General features: G+C 47.6%; 2 protein-coding genes across 2 annotated transcripts; one reads left to right on the top strand and one right to left on the bottom strand.

Annotated features, from left to right (window-relative positions):
* The first annotated feature begins 3,838 nt into the window (after positions 1 to 3,838).
* IRX2 (iroquois homeobox 2) lies at positions 3,839 to 9,677 on the top strand. The gene is made up of 5 exons (XM_058831844.1): positions 3,839 to 4,181; positions 6,013 to 6,418; positions 6,838 to 7,581; positions 8,318 to 8,385; positions 9,090 to 9,677. The coding sequence occupies exons 1-4, from the start codon at positions 3,939 to 3,941 to the stop codon at positions 8,359 to 8,361; spliced, it is 1,437 nt and encodes a 478-aa protein (XP_058687827.1). The 5' UTR covers positions 3,839 to 3,938; the 3' UTR covers positions 8,362 to 8,385; positions 9,090 to 9,677.
* A 2,015-nt stretch (positions 9,678 to 11,692) lies between these two features.
* Positions 11,693 to 14,939, bottom strand: LOC131575533 (uncharacterized). Its single transcript, XM_058831121.1, has 5 exons — positions 14,724 to 14,939; positions 13,815 to 13,887; positions 12,699 to 12,869; positions 12,258 to 12,410; positions 11,693 to 12,160 (listed from the first exon to the last, which is right to left on the bottom strand). The coding sequence occupies exons 1-5, from the start codon at positions 14,937 to 14,939 to the stop codon at positions 12,033 to 12,035; spliced, it is 741 nt and encodes a 246-aa protein (XP_058687104.1). The 3' UTR covers positions 11,693 to 12,032.
* Positions 14,940 to 15,922: the final 983 nt, after the last annotated feature.

Below are 15,922 nucleotides of genomic sequence, written 5' to 3'. Positions count from 1 at the left end.
TATACAGACACCTACACTGATCACTGTTTAGAAACGTTATTGAAACAGTTTTCTGGTTTGTGTATTGCAAAGCCTTCGCCAGCTATATTTAAATGACCCCACTAGCTATTAGTCCTCCACATTGTGCAGAGTCAAATTAGTGGTGTACTTGTAATAAAATGCATACCGGGTCCTTGCAGTGGCTAAATCCATTCCTTTCTGAAGCCATACAAAAATTATGCAAATCAAATCAACGCAAGAACTTGTCTTTGAAATGATAATATTTTACTTCATTAATCTCTGATTGCGAAATTACCCTGTTTCTGTATATGAAACAATATTTTTGGACTGCACAAATTAAAACATCAGAAATATAATCTGTTGCTCTATGTGTCTGGAGGAAGGGGAGTAATATTCCTGATTTAAACATTCCTCACACCAAAATCACAAAAATTTATTCTCGTAGACGAAAGGCATGCAGATGGAGGCAAAACCAGCACCTACATTTTACACGGATGGCCACGTAGACCTAACGTGTGTAGCATATGTCTATACGTGTAGATATGTATGGAGATTTGTATCTCTCGTGTGTGCGTGTGTGTCTGCGCGTATCTACACACACTCCGAACTGAATTACATCAGTTCTCCTGGGATCACGGTATTTATTTAAGTACTCTTCCCAGGTCATAACTGTAACACTCACTTAATAGCATTAATCCCCTGTTATAATGTAAACACAACGGCCATTGTATTCCCAATCTGTATTGTTCCACTAATTATTAAAGAGGAAGAACTAAAAGCAATCAATTCGCGAAGATAAACACCACTTCTCCTGGAAAAAGAACAGCTTCCCAAATAAAAATGCAGAGAGTATAGTACATTTTGCAAGGCATGCAGGTTGGCTTAGAGAGATTCATGTATGACTTTATAATGTTATAATTAATTTTGCATTCTCGTCTCTCCAGCTGCTGCTCCTTTCAGAAGCAGAGCTCATATACTTAGAAATCGGTCTGCGGAACGCAGCAATTGACTATTCAGATGTAGTCGCATGATATCGATTATTCCATAGAAATACTGAAATATGAATATGTTTTATATAAAGCCCTTGTTTTTAGAGTTTCTATTTTTATTTAATATATGCGCATTAATCACCAAGCAGGGAAGCAAATGTCTTTTCTGTAATCTGTTGCACTGAGTTTACCAGTGGTTTATCACTCTCTTATCAGGAAGTCGGGAGTTAATGACAAGAAATACCTGTTGGTGTTAACCTCCTCCCCCTCACCTGCTTTTTTTTTTAAGGATTGCCTCTTCTACAGGCCAGATGATAGATCTGGATAGGAATTAATTCGGTATGTCTGGTGGCCAGATCTCTGCTGCTGCTTGTAGCGGCAGGGGTAAACTGGTATGTGGGTTTCACAGAAAAGAAGGAGAGTAAAGGAGAGAAATAAAAACTGAGATAGAAAAAGAAAGAGGAAAGCTCTGATTGCTTCAAACATTTTACACATCCCGAGGTTTGACCGTAGTTCCAGCACGGCATTTTCCCCTCTCTGTGCGCCAAGCTATTGAAACGGCTTCTTCAAGTGTATTTTTTTTTTTTTTTATCAGCTGCATGTTTAATTGATTAACAATAGGCTGCTCTGCACACCCGCAATTTCTCAGCTACTGCCATCTCCCTTCCTGCCGGCGGCCAGCCGATTCCCCGGCATCGCCTCCATCCTACATGACTTGAAGCTACTTGAAGAACTCGGCCATAAATGTCAAGCAACTTCATTTGTTTAAGTATGGAATAAGTGCGCACTCATATATGTTGAATATAAAACACAGTTTCATTAACTTTTTTTTTTTTTTCCTGAGCACTGAAACAATATTAACGAGGCTGTTCCGGGCTGGTAACCTGCTGAAGGTTTCAGGTGAAGTGGCTTGTGGGAAGCACGGTGGCTTCCAGTCCCGCAGCCCCGTCCCTACCTGCCGGGCCGACCCTGGTCCAGCTCCGCACGGACGGCGGCGGAGTTGCGGGGCGCAGGTGCGGACCAGGATGCGCGGAGCGGCCTAGCACGCCTCGGCTCCCTGCAGCGGCTTGGTGGCACGGGCAGGGCCCAGCGCCGTGCCCCGGGGCTGTAGGACTCCAGGAGTACCGGGGGAGGGGAGCCCCGGCTCCACCGCGGGTATGGGGACCGCGACAAAGGGGACCGCCGGCACCGCGACCCGTCCCGGGAGGCAAAGCGAAGAGCCTGTGTGCGCACAGCTCGCCGCCGGCTTCTGAAGGGACCTTCTGGACTAACCATTAAAGAAATGTATGTGGACATAGATGTGTGTATTTAAGCTTGCACTGAGGAGACAAGAGCGGTGCGTCCGCCTCGTCCTCCTGAGCCCGGGCCGGAGCAGCGCTGGCACTGGCTGGAAGCTGAAAGTGCCCAGGGCCGAGGGGAGAGGGCAGAAGAAATTAATTACATAGAGACTATATTCCAGGAGATCTCTGTGATCTGCCAAAAGGAGGAAGCGGTGGGGGGAGAAGGCAGATAGCCCCCCGGAAGGAGTCACCCAGGCCTCTTCCCCACGCACCAGAGAAGGAAGAATAGAACTGAAAAAAAAAAAAAAAAAAAAGATGGGGGGATTTATTTTTCCTTCATGTGCAAACGCGTTGCATGACTAGATCTTGACTGTTTGTGGCAACTTATAAAACTGCAAAGTTCACGCTGCCAGGAACAGTGAGATCCTGGATCTGCTGATTAGAGCAGTTGCTCTTCTCTCTACCATATAGGGCAGTACTTTTACCAAGTGCTCGCTCTCCCCTTGCTCCCTGCCCGGTCCCGCCACGCCCGGCCCTGCGCGCACACACGCGTGCGAACGCACACATTTCACACGCGTGTGCGTGCCTGCAGCGCTTCGGAGAGTGCGTGCGGGAGGGGATGCAGATCTCTATTATTCACATTCTTCTCCGCTGCCCCTGTGGATATAGAAAGAGGGATGGAAGGTGTGCAGTGGAGAGAGTGCGGAAGAGTATTCATGGCTCCGCGTGTCCGGAGAGAAGCTGATGAACAGTATCATCGCTTGGCTTCAGCAGCATGCTCGCAGTCGGAGAGGCTGCCTTGCATTACAAAGCCTGCCTTCCCTGGCTGCCTTTGCTGTCTGCCTTCCCTGCCTGCCTGCCGGCCGCGGGAGGAGACGGAGCCGAGGCCGGGGCCGGAGCGGGAGGGGGCGGGCCCGCCGGGCTATGCAGATGAGCGCCCGTGACGGACAGCTCTGTTTTCCAATGTCCCTCAGAAACTCGAGTGCTGCTTCCCTCAACTCTTCACTCCAGACTCTATACTTCCCCCAAAATACAGGCTCGCAGGCGCTGGGGGAGCTGACTGGCTGACTAGGAGAACTCCATATGCAGCAGCCACTTTTCTGATTTCGGGGGCTTGCTTCTCTCTCTCCCCCCCGCCCCTCCCGTCCTCCTCTCTCGTTCTGTTTCTTTCCCTTTCTTTTTTATTAACCCTCTGTGCTTCCATCTCCCCCAGATGCCAGTCCCTTCTCGGATAGATTTCTGATCTTTCATACTAATTTTTCATTTCGGGGGTTCTTATTTTTTCCCCCTCCTGTTTGGTGGTGTTTTGGGGTTTTTTTGGTGTTTTTTTTTTTTTTTGTTGGTTTTTTTTGTTGGTTTTTTTAATTCTGATCTTGTGCGCATGGGGGGGAGCCTACAACGATTTTGATTCTCTACATAACTGCACAGAGCCAACCGCGGGGGGGGGGGGGGGGGGGGAGGGAGGGAGGGAGGGAGGGGGAGAAAGAGAGAGAGAGAGAGAGAGAGAGAGAGAAGGAGGGAGGGAGAAAGAGGGAGGGAGGGCGGGAGGGAGGGAGCGGGAGGGCGGGCGGGAGAGAGGGAGAGCACGAAAGCAGCGCCAGGAGCAGCGGCAGCAGCAGGGCCGGTCACCCTCGCCCCCTCCCTGCTCCTGTGCACGCCAGTGCAAGCCATGTCCTATCCTCAGGGTTACCTCTACCAGCCCCCCGGCTCGCTGGCTCTGTACTCCTGCCCGGCGTACGGGGCGTCGGCGCTGGCGGCCCCCAGGAGCGAGGAGCTGGCCAGGTCTTCGTCGGGATCGGCGTTCAGCCCTTACCCGGGATCGGCAGCTTTCACCGCTCAGGCGGCGGCCACAGGCTTCACCAGCCCGCTCCAGTACTCCACAGACCCCGCCACGGGATTCCCCTCCTACATGGTAACTACCGAAGAGAAACCCTCTCCTTCTTCATTAGCATCCGCATTCTCATCCTCATCATCTTCAGCCTTTCTCCTCACACACTCACCATCAGCCCCCGATACCACGCCGCACAACCGGCTGCCCCGCACCGCCGCCGCCTCGGCGCTGCCGGCGCCGGCCGCGCATCGCTCCGCGCCGCCCCGCAGCTCGGCCGGGGACGAGAGGAGCGGAGCGGAGGCGATCGGAGCGGCGGGCCGGAGCTGGGGCCGGGGCTGGGGTCGGGGCCGGGGCTGGAGCGCTGAGCGCTGCTTCGCGTCCCAGCCAAGCGTGGTGCCGGCAGGCCTGGGTCCCGGGCTCTCCGCGAGGTTTGAGGAACCGGGAGAGCACTTTGGTTAAGGAAATACGGATAGTCTCAGTCAGTTGGGTTGGATGCTTTCATTTTCCCCCCGTTTCCGCGTGTGTATTTGTCCCCTGCTTTCTTTCTTTTTTTTTTTTTTTTTTTTTTTTTTTTTTTTAATATATATTTTCTTTTCGCTGTGATAGCACAGGGGAGGGTTTCCTTTTTCTATTTCCCCCCCCCCCCCCCATTTCTTTTCTCTCTCTTTTTCAAGTCGGTGTTTAGAGGCGCTGGGGGTTTTATTCCCGTGTGGTTTATTTACTTTCTGTGTGTTTTGTGCTAATGGTTTAACTGGATTTTGGGAATGAAAAGGAGCATCTGTTTGCGATCGCTTAAGCCCAAGATGGTCGTAGTGGCCGCAGTTTCGGATTTCACTTTCTTCTTATTAGTTTAAGGAGCAGTTGCAATTGCCTGTTGTGTGTGTTCTGTGCATAAAGTATATAAATAAAACCATAAACTATATAAATAAACTGCACGTCTAGATGCTTATATAGTTTTATAAACACGCACACACAAAAAGAGTCAGACACATATCTAGTCCGTACACACAAAGACCTGTGCCCGGAATTTGAGAGTAGAGCCGCTGTATCGATACCCTACGAGAGAGGATGGCAGCAGGGTAGTTCGCTCTCCTTGCAAAGTGACAGGGAAACTACTTGCTTTCCGTCTGTTCATAATACAGTGCATAAATTGTCGTGCAGTCTTTATTCGAGGTGGTATAAAAGATCTGAGGGTCTCTCTTGTTTTTCCTGTTGAGAAGCAGTAGGCGAGTGGCTGGAAGTTGCAGCGAGGTTGTGAACTGTGCGGGATATTGGGCGATGTTGAGCCTACGACTCTCCGATCTGCGGGGTTCAGAGACGTGCTGAAAGTTAGCGAGTTTCTTAGCGATATCTTTAACTTTTCTTGCATTATGCAGACTTAAATAAGCGCAATTTAAACGTTAAAGAGCGAATTAAAATGCTAATTACATCGCATTTGAACAATTCGAAACGGTGCATATCTTCTGATTTGCAAATTGGATTTGCAATGCATTAGTGCAGTGAATTGCTAAGTGGCGGCTTTGTTGTATTTTCTATAGCAAAAAAGGAAACATCTTTTGAACCTTTGAGAGAAATGTTGATATCAAGACACTACCTGTAGGGCCTTTAAAATGTCTACGCGGTTCAAAAATTATATTGGGAAATATTCAATTACAAGGAGCTGAAATTAGTCAGAAAGATTAAAACATCGCCGATTTTAAGCGCGTGTGCCTGTGTCTGTGTGCTGGGCGGAGGAAGGAGGGGGGGAATTGTAACTTAATGGCCTTTGGGTGCTGCTACTCCCCCTCATAGAATATGGATACAAGACACCATCCCGGGGAAATACAAATATAACTGCCGATCTCGCCTTGACAACTCACTAATGGCTATCAGCAATAACAAATTGCCAACCCCACCGTTTTGTTCTGTCCAGGGCTCTCCTTACGACGCCCATACAACGGGGATGACCGGAGCCATCAGCTACCACCCGTACGGCAGCCCTGCCTACCCCTACCAGCTCAACGACCCCGCGTACAGGAAAAACGCCACCCGCGACGCCACGGCCACGCTGAAGGCCTGGCTGCAGGAGCACCGCAAGAACCCCTACCCCACCAAGGGCGAGAAGATCATGCTGGCCATCATCACCAAGATGACCCTCACCCAGGTCTCCACCTGGTTCGCCAACGCCCGCCGGAGGCTCAAGAAGGAGAACAAGATGACCTGGGCCCCGCGGAACAAGAGCGAGGACGAGGACGACGACGAAGGCGATGGCGCGAGGAGTAAGGAGGAGAGTCCCGAGAAGATGCCCGAGAGCAACGAAACCTCCGCGGAGGACGAAGGTAGGCGCGGGGTGACTGCAGCCCCGGAGGGGTGGCTCCATCCCGCCCCGTCGAGTCCCCCGGGACCGGGGCAGCGGGGTATGAGCAGGGGTGCCGCGTTTAACAAAAGCGACCCCCAAACCTGTCCCGTCCCGTCGCCTCTGGCTGCTCCGGTCGCTTGTCGCCGGTCAGTGCCTGTGGCCGAGGCGGGCGGGGGGGGGCGGCTGGGGACGCCGTGAAGGGCTAGGCGGGGAGGTGCGCCAGGCGCCGCGGAGGAGCCAGCCCGTGGGGGATGGATGCTCCCCGGAACGGGAAAAGGCCGGGATGCCTTGAGTCTGCCCGGCCGCAGCGGTGGCGCGGTGGTGGCCGGGCTCGCTTCTCTCCCGCTCTGTTTTGCCGCCCCTCCTGACTGCCTCTCTGTGCCCGGCGGGCCCCCGCAGGGATCAGCTTGCAAGTCGACTCGCTGACGGACCACTCCTGCTCCGCCGAGTCGGACGGCGAGAAGCTGCCCTGCCGAGCGGGAGACCCCCTCTGCGAGTCGGGCTCGGAGTGCAAAGACAAGTACGAGGACATCGAGGAGGAGGAAGAGGACGAGGACGAGGACGAGGAGGAGGACATCGAGGAGGATGACGGCGGCGGCGGGGAGCGCGACCGGCCGGCCAAGCCCGCTACCTCCTCGCCGCTGGCGGCCGTGGAGGCCCCGCTCCTCGGCCACCCGCACGCCGACGCCGCCCGCAGCGCTAGCAAGGCGGCGCTGGGCCCCCGCGCCTCCCCCGGCCCCCCGACGCCGGCCAGCAAGCCCAAGCTCTGGTCTCTGGCCGAAATCGCCACCTCGGACCTCAAGAGTCAGACCCTGGGCCAAGGCTGCCAGCCTGCGCCGCTCTCCTCGGCCACCCCCGCCTCCGCCCCGCACAGCGCTGCCTACTCGCCCTCCTCCCTCCTGGGGAGGCATATTTATTACACCTCACCTTTTTATAGCAATTATACAAACTATGGGAACTTTAACGCTCTGCAGAGCCAGGGAATCCTGAGATACAACTCCGCAGCAGTGGCTTCAAACGAGGGACTAAGTCAGACTGTCCTAAATGCCAGCTCTGTCCACAAACAGAGCAGTGACTCTTTGAAAACGATCACTAACCAGCTAGAACAGCATTACAGGCCCTCTAGCTATGACTCTAAGAAAGGTAGGTGACTTGTTTCTTCCGCTTTCTTCCCTTTTCTCCCTCGTCCTCCTTTCCCGACCCGCAGATGTCCCCTATGGGCTGTAAACATTGAAACCTTCTCTGGAAAAAACTGAGCTAGCTCGGTGGCACCGCTACCAGAGCGAAAATGGGCACTCATATATCTTGGGGATTAAAACCGGCATGTCGCCGTCATATCTGTACCTGCCCCTAAGAACCGCGAGGAGAACCGAGAGGAAGTGGGAAAGACGACTTTTAGGTCAGTCTCACAGGCTGCAGATGCAGCTTTAAAAAGTAATTTTTTAAAAAAAGGAAAACTACACACAAAGCTATCCAGAGAGCATCGGTGTCATTGCCTGTAATTTTTTTTTCCTGACAAACTGGTTTGACTCTCTTTGTCTCCAGTATTCTCACGGGGTTTTTTTTCAGCTTTGGGTTCAGATAATTGCTGACCTTGGACGTGAAGTTACGTGGAGCGTGACATTTTTTGTAACTGGTTGCTTCTCGGTTTGTTTGGGGTTTGGGTTTTTTTTTTTTCCCCGATATAGTTTTGCACTAATATGGTTGTAATCTTATTCTACAAAAACTACTCGACATACAGGCAAATATAAAATATTGGCTAGTCTTTTAAAAGACCCAGCTACGAATTCTGCACCAGGGAGGGTTGGGACCTACACCGACTGTATAATCTAGTTAGCTGGCTGTGTCCTGTGACTAACTGACGGTTATATTTTGACAGATCCCACTGAAGTCTGCACAGTAGGAGTACAACCATACCTATAGAAGTGCAATCACACAGCAATGCAAGTAAGTGAGAACATTTTCTATTACACTGGTCATTTGGCATCAGGTCTGAGACGTGCTGCACAGTTCTAGGCTTGCTTAACGTTAATTTCTTCCTTCATTTATTGAGTTTGGTCACAAAGTAAAATATTATTTTTTCTGTTGTTTTCGGAAACCTCTTATGACGACTTTTCTTTCTTGGCTTTGTCTTAATTTTCAAGCCAGGTTAGACAGTTCCCTCACTTTACATACTCTTTGCTTGTGTAAGGCAAAGCCGTAGGGCCTACTTAAAAGTTACGGAAAGAAATCTTTGGGGAAAAAAAAATACCTTTGAAGGTATTATTATTTAAAAACAGAGCGCTTGTGCTCACGTGGCAATGCTGAAATTGTACATCCTGAGGGGGGCTTCACACAGTGACTGAGTATTTAAAATGAAAAGGGACAACTGTAAGAAACCGACATGAATCTTAAGCAAGGTATATTATCTGTGACTTGGCTCTTGCCTAGCTAGCAAAGGCACTCTGAATACTTCCACTATTTAGAGCTAAATAAACAACAACAAAAAACATCACCTTGCATATATTTTTATCAACTAACTTTTATTTATGTTAGAAGAAATTAGACGAGTAAGAATTTTGCCTTACTTCCTTTCCCGCCTACCCCGTTTAATGGTGTTAGAGTTTAATTGAAGGATTTTTGGATGATCTGGTTTTTTCCTTGGTCCACAGGTAGGTGTCACAATTGCTTTGAAAAAAGTCAGCAAGCCATCATCTCTCCCCGAGCTAATATATATAACAAATCTCTAAATCCGGATCACATCTGGTGCCACTGTATAAAAGAAGACCACAGAGCACTATTAAATCTTCAGAATCTAATTATTAAACCAGAATTTTGTTGGACATATGTGAGTTTGCTGGTATAGTATAGTTTCCCCAATGTATGTGTGACTTTTGAAAACAGATCTGTTTTTCTCAGGATATCTTGAATTGATCACTTCATTGCCACGGTATCTATTCAATAGGTGTGATAGGATTTATTGTAAAATTTATTTGTAAAAGATGTATACAGTAGAGATAATAAAGACGTGATTGGAGAACTTGAGTCCTTACAAAGTGGAAACAAATTTGATATTTATTTTTGTAACGATATAAAGCTTCTAGTAATTTATGCAAGTTGTATTGCAATGGAATCTGAACTTTTTGTAAATAAATTTTGCCTGGTTTTTATTTGAAACGTTGATGGTTATACAATCTTTGGTTGTTTAACAAGAATTCTTTACTAATTTATATCTCTAATTGTAAATAAAAACAGACTAGTCTGCAACAATGCTGTGTTTTTCGTTCATTTCCCTCAAAATACTAATTTATTAATTAGAAAAGGAGGAAATTTCTAATTTTATTAGTAAAGCTCAGATCAGGAAATGAGTAAGCAATTTAAACATGTTGCAAATATATACTTTGCATAAATTAATTCCTTTTGGCTTGTTCCGTTATACTTAAGCTTTAAATATACTCACAGGTACAAATACATATTTGTATATATACGTGAATATGCATAGAAAGGGTGATGGGAATATATGCATGTTTTTTATAAACTATTTATACTGGGTATGAAGCAGCTCTTTATTTGAGTTATCATTCTTTAAATTCACTATTTCTAGGGGAAAAAAAATATTATCAGCTATGACTTACTTCTTATTACTTCTTTTTGGCTTCTGGCTAAAATATGCGAAGGGAGAAAAAAAAAAAAGATTAAAAGTCCAATACCTCTTTGGGTTTTTTTTTATGGTTTTCCCTCTTTATATCGGTAAACTATACCTTTACAGTTACATTGGAAAGCCGCTCTGATTAGAATCATAAAATTAGCCAACTCATAATTTCAGTTTTTAGTAAAATAATGGGAATCTTCATATAATATAATTTCAGAAAAGAAATGAACAATCATTTATTTTCCCCAAAAGATAAATTGAGTGAATATAACTTACGGTTATAAAACAAGAATAATAGCTTCTTAGATTGCCCTTTAATCAATCATACACTTATTTTTCAAGAGGCTCATCTATTTTATTCCATGATTAATAATGTTCCAGCGTGAGAGCATTATTAGATCCCAGCAGGGGAGATCCTGAATGCTTTTAGCTGCTTTGGAATGGTCAGTTGGGGTTCATTATGGTCTGATATTGAACAATTTATAAAATCTTGTCTAAACATCTGCCAGCTCAGATAGGCTGATGTGTCTGAAGATGGGAAATTGCTGGACCAGTTGATATTGACAAACGGATCTCTCTCCAGTGGCTTTTTGTTCAGTGAAAATTAGTGGCCTCTTGCTCAGGTCTTGTTAGAAAGGGCATTTGAAAGTGATCTTAGATACTTCAGGCATCAGCCTTGGGAAGGTTAACTGGATAAAGAGCTCTGCTAGTCTGGAGTCCGTAAATATGTAGTGATTATATTAAACAGGGGGAAAGGAAGCTGTTTTTCTTGAATGCATATATACAATTCCCATGATCCATCTTCCCTTGCACACCCCCCTCACCCCCCCCTTTGTAATTTACCCCTATAAAGACATCTAACTGACTGAGAAAATGCATGTGTTTTTCAGCTGAAAGGGCAGAAATTAATAAGGTTATCCTGGAATACTCTGGGATCTGTCTAGCTAAATATAAAGCAGTGAAGATCTTTGCAGCTGGAGGCCTACTCATACTCCTATGGTGTTTGTGGAATGACGCTTCTTTGCTCCTATAACATCCTCTTTTTCATTGAGGTAGAATGCAATTGTATCTGCATGCAGTGTGTAGTACAATTAGGCAAACAGCTAAGAAGTAATTAATTCTTTCCCTCCAGTTTAGCATATGATGTAGATTGCAAATATTTACTATAATCACCCTTGACCGTCTGTACTGTGCAGTCCAGGAAGGCTTTACGGTGGGGATTTTTATGTCAGGAGAGATGCCTGAACTTTCGTTCCCCTACTCTTGCTCCTACTCCATGAGCCCCCACCACCCATGTTATATGTCCCAGGTCTCTGTTGGACACAAAGTGTACATTTCAATTGGTAAAAACCAAAAGCTGTGGCAGAGATTAAAAAAGGCTAATGACATTCCTTTGATGTTTATACGCCCAAAGACTTATAAAAGATTTCCATAATTTACCCACCCTTGCTAGTATTTAGACCTGGATTTCTTTCTGGAAAGAAAAGTAGAAAGACTTGGAAAACTCGCTTTCAAGTATTCACTATGTATGTAAAACCCAATGGACTTCTCTCATCCTCTGAGAAATTCACAAACGGTTCATGGATGCAGATGGGCGCCATTGAAATGATTTGGCATATGAATTTATTTTTTTAAACAAGAAACTAATGGGCGAGAACTGCATATTCAACATCATTTGAGATTTAGTAATCAAAATTGAAAGCAGGAGGAAAGTGTAGCCTTGCTAGATTGTTGGCAAAAACAATGTGATTATTTCAGTGTAACAAAAAAGAGGGATGAACGATAAAATACATCACTTCGTGTATGGTTTAGTTCATAACGATGCTAATGAGCCCACTGGGATTAAAATCTCACACCCCCTTCTATATTTACTCCTTCTTCTCCCCACCCCCCGCCCATGGTTTCTGTGCTCATTTCGGAGCGGGAAAGGCAAACTCTTCCCTCTTCGGGGCCAGAGGTTTCATTAGAGCTGATTTATTGAAATTCGGGCTTTAATCTCAGGTGGGATCCCGGAGGAATTGGCGCTGTCGTCAAATAGGAAGAGGGTCGCTTTCCACTTTACACTTCCTGGGCTGCTTTTTTCCTCTCTCCCTGCAAATGTCAACATTTGTTCTCAATAAGAGAGTTATTGTTTCAGGAAAGCTGCTCACCAACTGCCTTTAGGAGCAGAAAAAAAAACGCAGCCCACCTTTATTTGGCTGGAAGCTGAGGAAAGGGATAGGGACGGACGGAGGTAACACGCAGCTCAGGCCAGCAGCGGACAGACAGACAGACAGACAGACAGACAGACACGGGAACTGCTTCTGCGCACCGGCTCTCGGCTGGAGGGAAACCGGCCCGGCTAAGGGAAAAGTTAATGTAAAGCGCAATGGGCATCTGCATTTCTCTCCCCGCTCCACTGACGTACTTGTCCCCGACTTGCTCAGCCCCTGTAACAGAGAGGCAGGCTGCAAGGAAAAAAAAAAAAAAACAACCAACAAAACAAACTACCAACACAACAACAAAAAAGGACTGCCCTCACGGACTTCTATCCGCGGAGATCAGGTCTTCAGGTTTTGGGGAGGGATGGAAGGGTGATCTTCCAGGTGAAGAAAGAAGATGTAAGGTTAGCTGTCTGATTCAGCCCTACCTGACGGCAGCCACCTCCCTAACGGGCCATCAATCATCTCGGGACACGGCGGGGCCGCCAGCCCCGCGGCGAGGAGCGGGAGTGGCCCGGCACCGGCCAGCCCGGAGCGGACAGAGGCAGCCCGGCCCGACCCGCTCCCCTCCGCTCCGCGGTGGCCTCTCCGTGTCCATCCTCACGGGAAAAAAAAACGCAACCCTGTCACCACTGAAAGTTTCTGGCCCCGTCACATGTTACATCTCACTTGAAGGCGGTTCAGACTCAGTGCTCGTCTGAGAGACCGTGGCAGCAATGTAATCAATACCGGGAGGGTTTTATTGCTTATTAACTTTTGAAACAAACCACCCCTCCCCCCAAACCCACCTCACCCCCACAAAAAACAAACAAAAAACACAACCAGTCAAAACCAAACACCACCCCCCCCCAAAAAAAAAAACCAACAAAAAACAACAAAAACCACCGCACCAAAATAAACCCCAGACAGAATTTGTATATATAAGTCGATCTATTCTTTGCCTTCTTCATTCAGACATATCTCGGGTACTTAGGTAACCTTCCCACGATCCAGGTAGTCGAAAAGAGCTTTTCCATTGTAGGAACTGAATAATGATGGTAAAAAAAATACTGTTATTAGAGTAATACTCCACACTAAGTAATGTGATGTGCATCCCTTTGTTTTTAATCCAGTAACTAATAACTTAGGTATGTTACCAGCTTCTAAAAGAATAAAAGCGGGGGGGGGGAAATAAAAGTTAAAAACAAAGGGATCCATAGAGCATAGTCAAAGCACCCATGCATCTAATCCCTGATTATTACTCGGCGTCTCTGAAGCAGAGTATTTATTGAAGGTAGAGAGGGAAAGCGCGGTCCGCGGGACACGCCGGCACACAGGTAGCTCGGAGCTGCAGGCAGGCGGGCTCTGGGGGAGTGTTTTGCCTAAGAGCTCCCTGCCCGAGGTGACAGCCCCGCTCCCCCAGCCTGGACCCGTGCCCCCCTCCCTAGCCGTGACTCATGGAATAATGTCACCATTTCACATCCAATCCCCGCCGAGACGGCTGCATTTTCCTAGAGCAAAGTAAGGGACAGAGGGACGTGCCACTCGGCCTCGGGGGTGGTCACCGTTAACCTGGATCCTTTCGGGATTTAGGGATTGAAGGGAAAGGGCGGGAGGTGCCACCCCGGCCCGGCCGGTCTGGGAAAAGCAGGAAAGCACACAGGCAGAAAAAGTCACTTTTCCACTCCGTCTTGTGTCACCCGTGACGGGGGATTTCAAAATACTCCCGAATATTTGTGCAGGGGACAAAAAAATAAATTCCTATTGCTCCTTGTTCGGCGGCTGTGTGGATACTGTTGCTGCTCGGGCACTTAAAGAATGCCCAGGAAGTAAAATAAAAATAAGTATGTGCATTTTTATAGGGAGATAAATTGACAATTTATTGTGTATAACTTCTGATCAATTATTAAACGTTAGTGTCAACAACAGGGTTATAATTACCTTCAGTTATTTAAAGGGATATTTATTTTTTCTTCTCTCTGATCTGGTAATTAGTTAATGCTCTGGAGTAATGAATTCAAAGCTGATTTGATAATGATTGAGACAGGTTTTTTTCCCCCCTCTTTTGGCAGCCCCCCCCCTCGCAGGGAGGGGGAGGGGAGGAGGTGTCTCCCCCCGTTTGCAAAGAATCCATGTAAAGGCAAATCACTGCGCGTTTCACTTTTCAGACCATAAATAACGATTCGGGGAGTAAAAAGGCGAAATGACAAACAAATAGAGCGCAGCTGGGATGAATAAGGCCGATCAAAGTTAGCGGGGGCCGACGCTTCCCGCAGCCGCCGCAGGTCTGAGTCCCATAAAGGTGCCAGCAACTCTTACCTCTCTCCCCGAGATCAAGGGAGAGGGCGAGCAGGACATTTTAACCCCCTGACATCTTCCCGCGAGCGGAGGAGGGGAAAGGGAAGAAGGAGACTGCATATTTCTTGTTTGGGGGAATTAATGCCTTCACCATTGCTCTAGGGAAGGGGTTTCACCTGGAGCCCGTGAAGCTCCCGCCCAGCCCGCGGAGGATGCACAGGGGACAGAGGGGAGAGGCGCAGCGCAGTGCGGGGCGGGCTCGGCTCCTCGGAGCGGCAGAGGCGCAGCCCGGTGCGTGTGAATGATCCCCAACCTGGCTCAGCCCTCAGGATGGGGGAGCAAAAAAATTTATTTTTTTTTCCCGTCCTTGCGGGAGCTCGGCAGAGCTTCATCGTGAAGGAAAGCAGCAAAAGAACAGCCCGCAGGAACCGTGGCTGCTGCCTTGTTCCCGTGTCTTGGGGCGTGGGTAACCTCCTCCTCCCGGGCCTGGGACTCGGCAGCCCGGGGGAGGTAACTACGGAAAACTCCCCTTCCCCCCGCCCCAGGGGTGTGTGGCGCTGAGCCGAGGTAGAAGCTCCATTGTTGCCTCCCTCCCCTCTTCCCTAGACCTCTACTTAATTTAGCGTCAGGCGAGGTCTCGGAGCCAAAAAGGATGATTTTTTTTTGTTGTTATTTTTTATTTCTTTTTTTCTTTTTTTTTTTTTTTTTTCTTAACGCGATGGGGCTCGTTTCACGGCAGCTCTGAGTGAGATGGAATAAGTGTATATGATTATATATGTAACAGTTATACGTTTATATATAAAAATGTTTTCCCAGTGCAACAAAACTGCACTGGGAATTGCAGTGCAAAATGCAAGTTTTAAAATTAATTCATCCTGACAGGTCTGACATCGCCCGGCTCCCTTTTTCCTGCAACTACGTCCGCAAATGAATGCCGCCTCCAGAGTGTATGTTTTAATTTGTCACATCAAGGCAATAAAAGGGAGCGATATATACTTAAGCCAGTTAACATTGTAATAACAGGTTTAAAGGAGCAATTAAATGGTAGTGAGTCGCATGTCTGACTTTCTATAGGCATTACCACATCAATGGTACCTTTTAGGCTGACTATAACTTAGCATGATTGTCTCAATTAGTTTAGCTACATGATAGTTATTGTGAACTCTTTGTGAGTAATCAATGTTACGCAAGCTTATGGGAAGGAGGCTTTAATAGGGGTGAGCAGCAGCTAAATCACACGAACCTCCTATTTTATGGAAACACCTTTCTCTGTGTCTCTGTTTCTAGCTCTCTCCTTCTCCTCTTTATTTCTTTCCTTCAAGCCCCAAGAAAGAAACGGTAATTTATAGACTTATAAATCTGTTTCCGAGGTCGG

This window comes from Poecile atricapillus, chromosome 2, assembly GCF_030490865.1.
Source record: "Poecile atricapillus isolate bPoeAtr1 chromosome 2, bPoeAtr1.hap1, whole genome shotgun sequence".
In the NCBI taxonomy this organism is placed as follows: domain Eukaryota; kingdom Metazoa; phylum Chordata; class Aves; order Passeriformes; family Paridae; genus Poecile; species Poecile atricapillus.
Note: the sequence above shows the minus strand (reverse complement) of the source record. Positions and strands in the feature narration are given on the sequence as shown.

Bases quoted from the DNA above. Each gene is read 5' to 3' on its own strand.
- IRX2 (XM_058831844.1), top strand. From the start codon at position 3,939: ATGTCCTATCCTCAGGGTTACCTCTACCAGCCCCCCGGCTCGCTGGCT. The intron at 4,182-6,012 runs GTAACTACCGAA...TGTTCTGTCCAG, and splicing joins CGGGATTCCCCTCCTACATG to GGCTCTCCTTACGACGCCCA. The intron at 6,419-6,837 runs GTAGGCGCGGGG...GGGCCCCCGCAG, and splicing joins AACCTCCGCGGAGGACGAAG to GGATCAGCTTGCAAGTCGAC.
- LOC131575533 (XM_058831121.1), bottom strand. From the start codon at position 14,939: ATGAAGCTCTGCCGAGCTCCCGCAAGGACGGGAAAAAAAAATAAATTT. The intron at 12,411-12,698 runs GTAGGGCTGAAT...CTTTTCCCTTAG, and splicing joins AGGGAGGTGGCTGCCGTCAG to CCGGGCCGGTTTCCCTCCAG. The intron at 12,161-12,257 runs GTGGGCTGCGTT...TGACATTTGCAG, and splicing joins CAGCTTCCAGCCAAATAAAG to GGAGAGAGGAAAAAAGCAGC.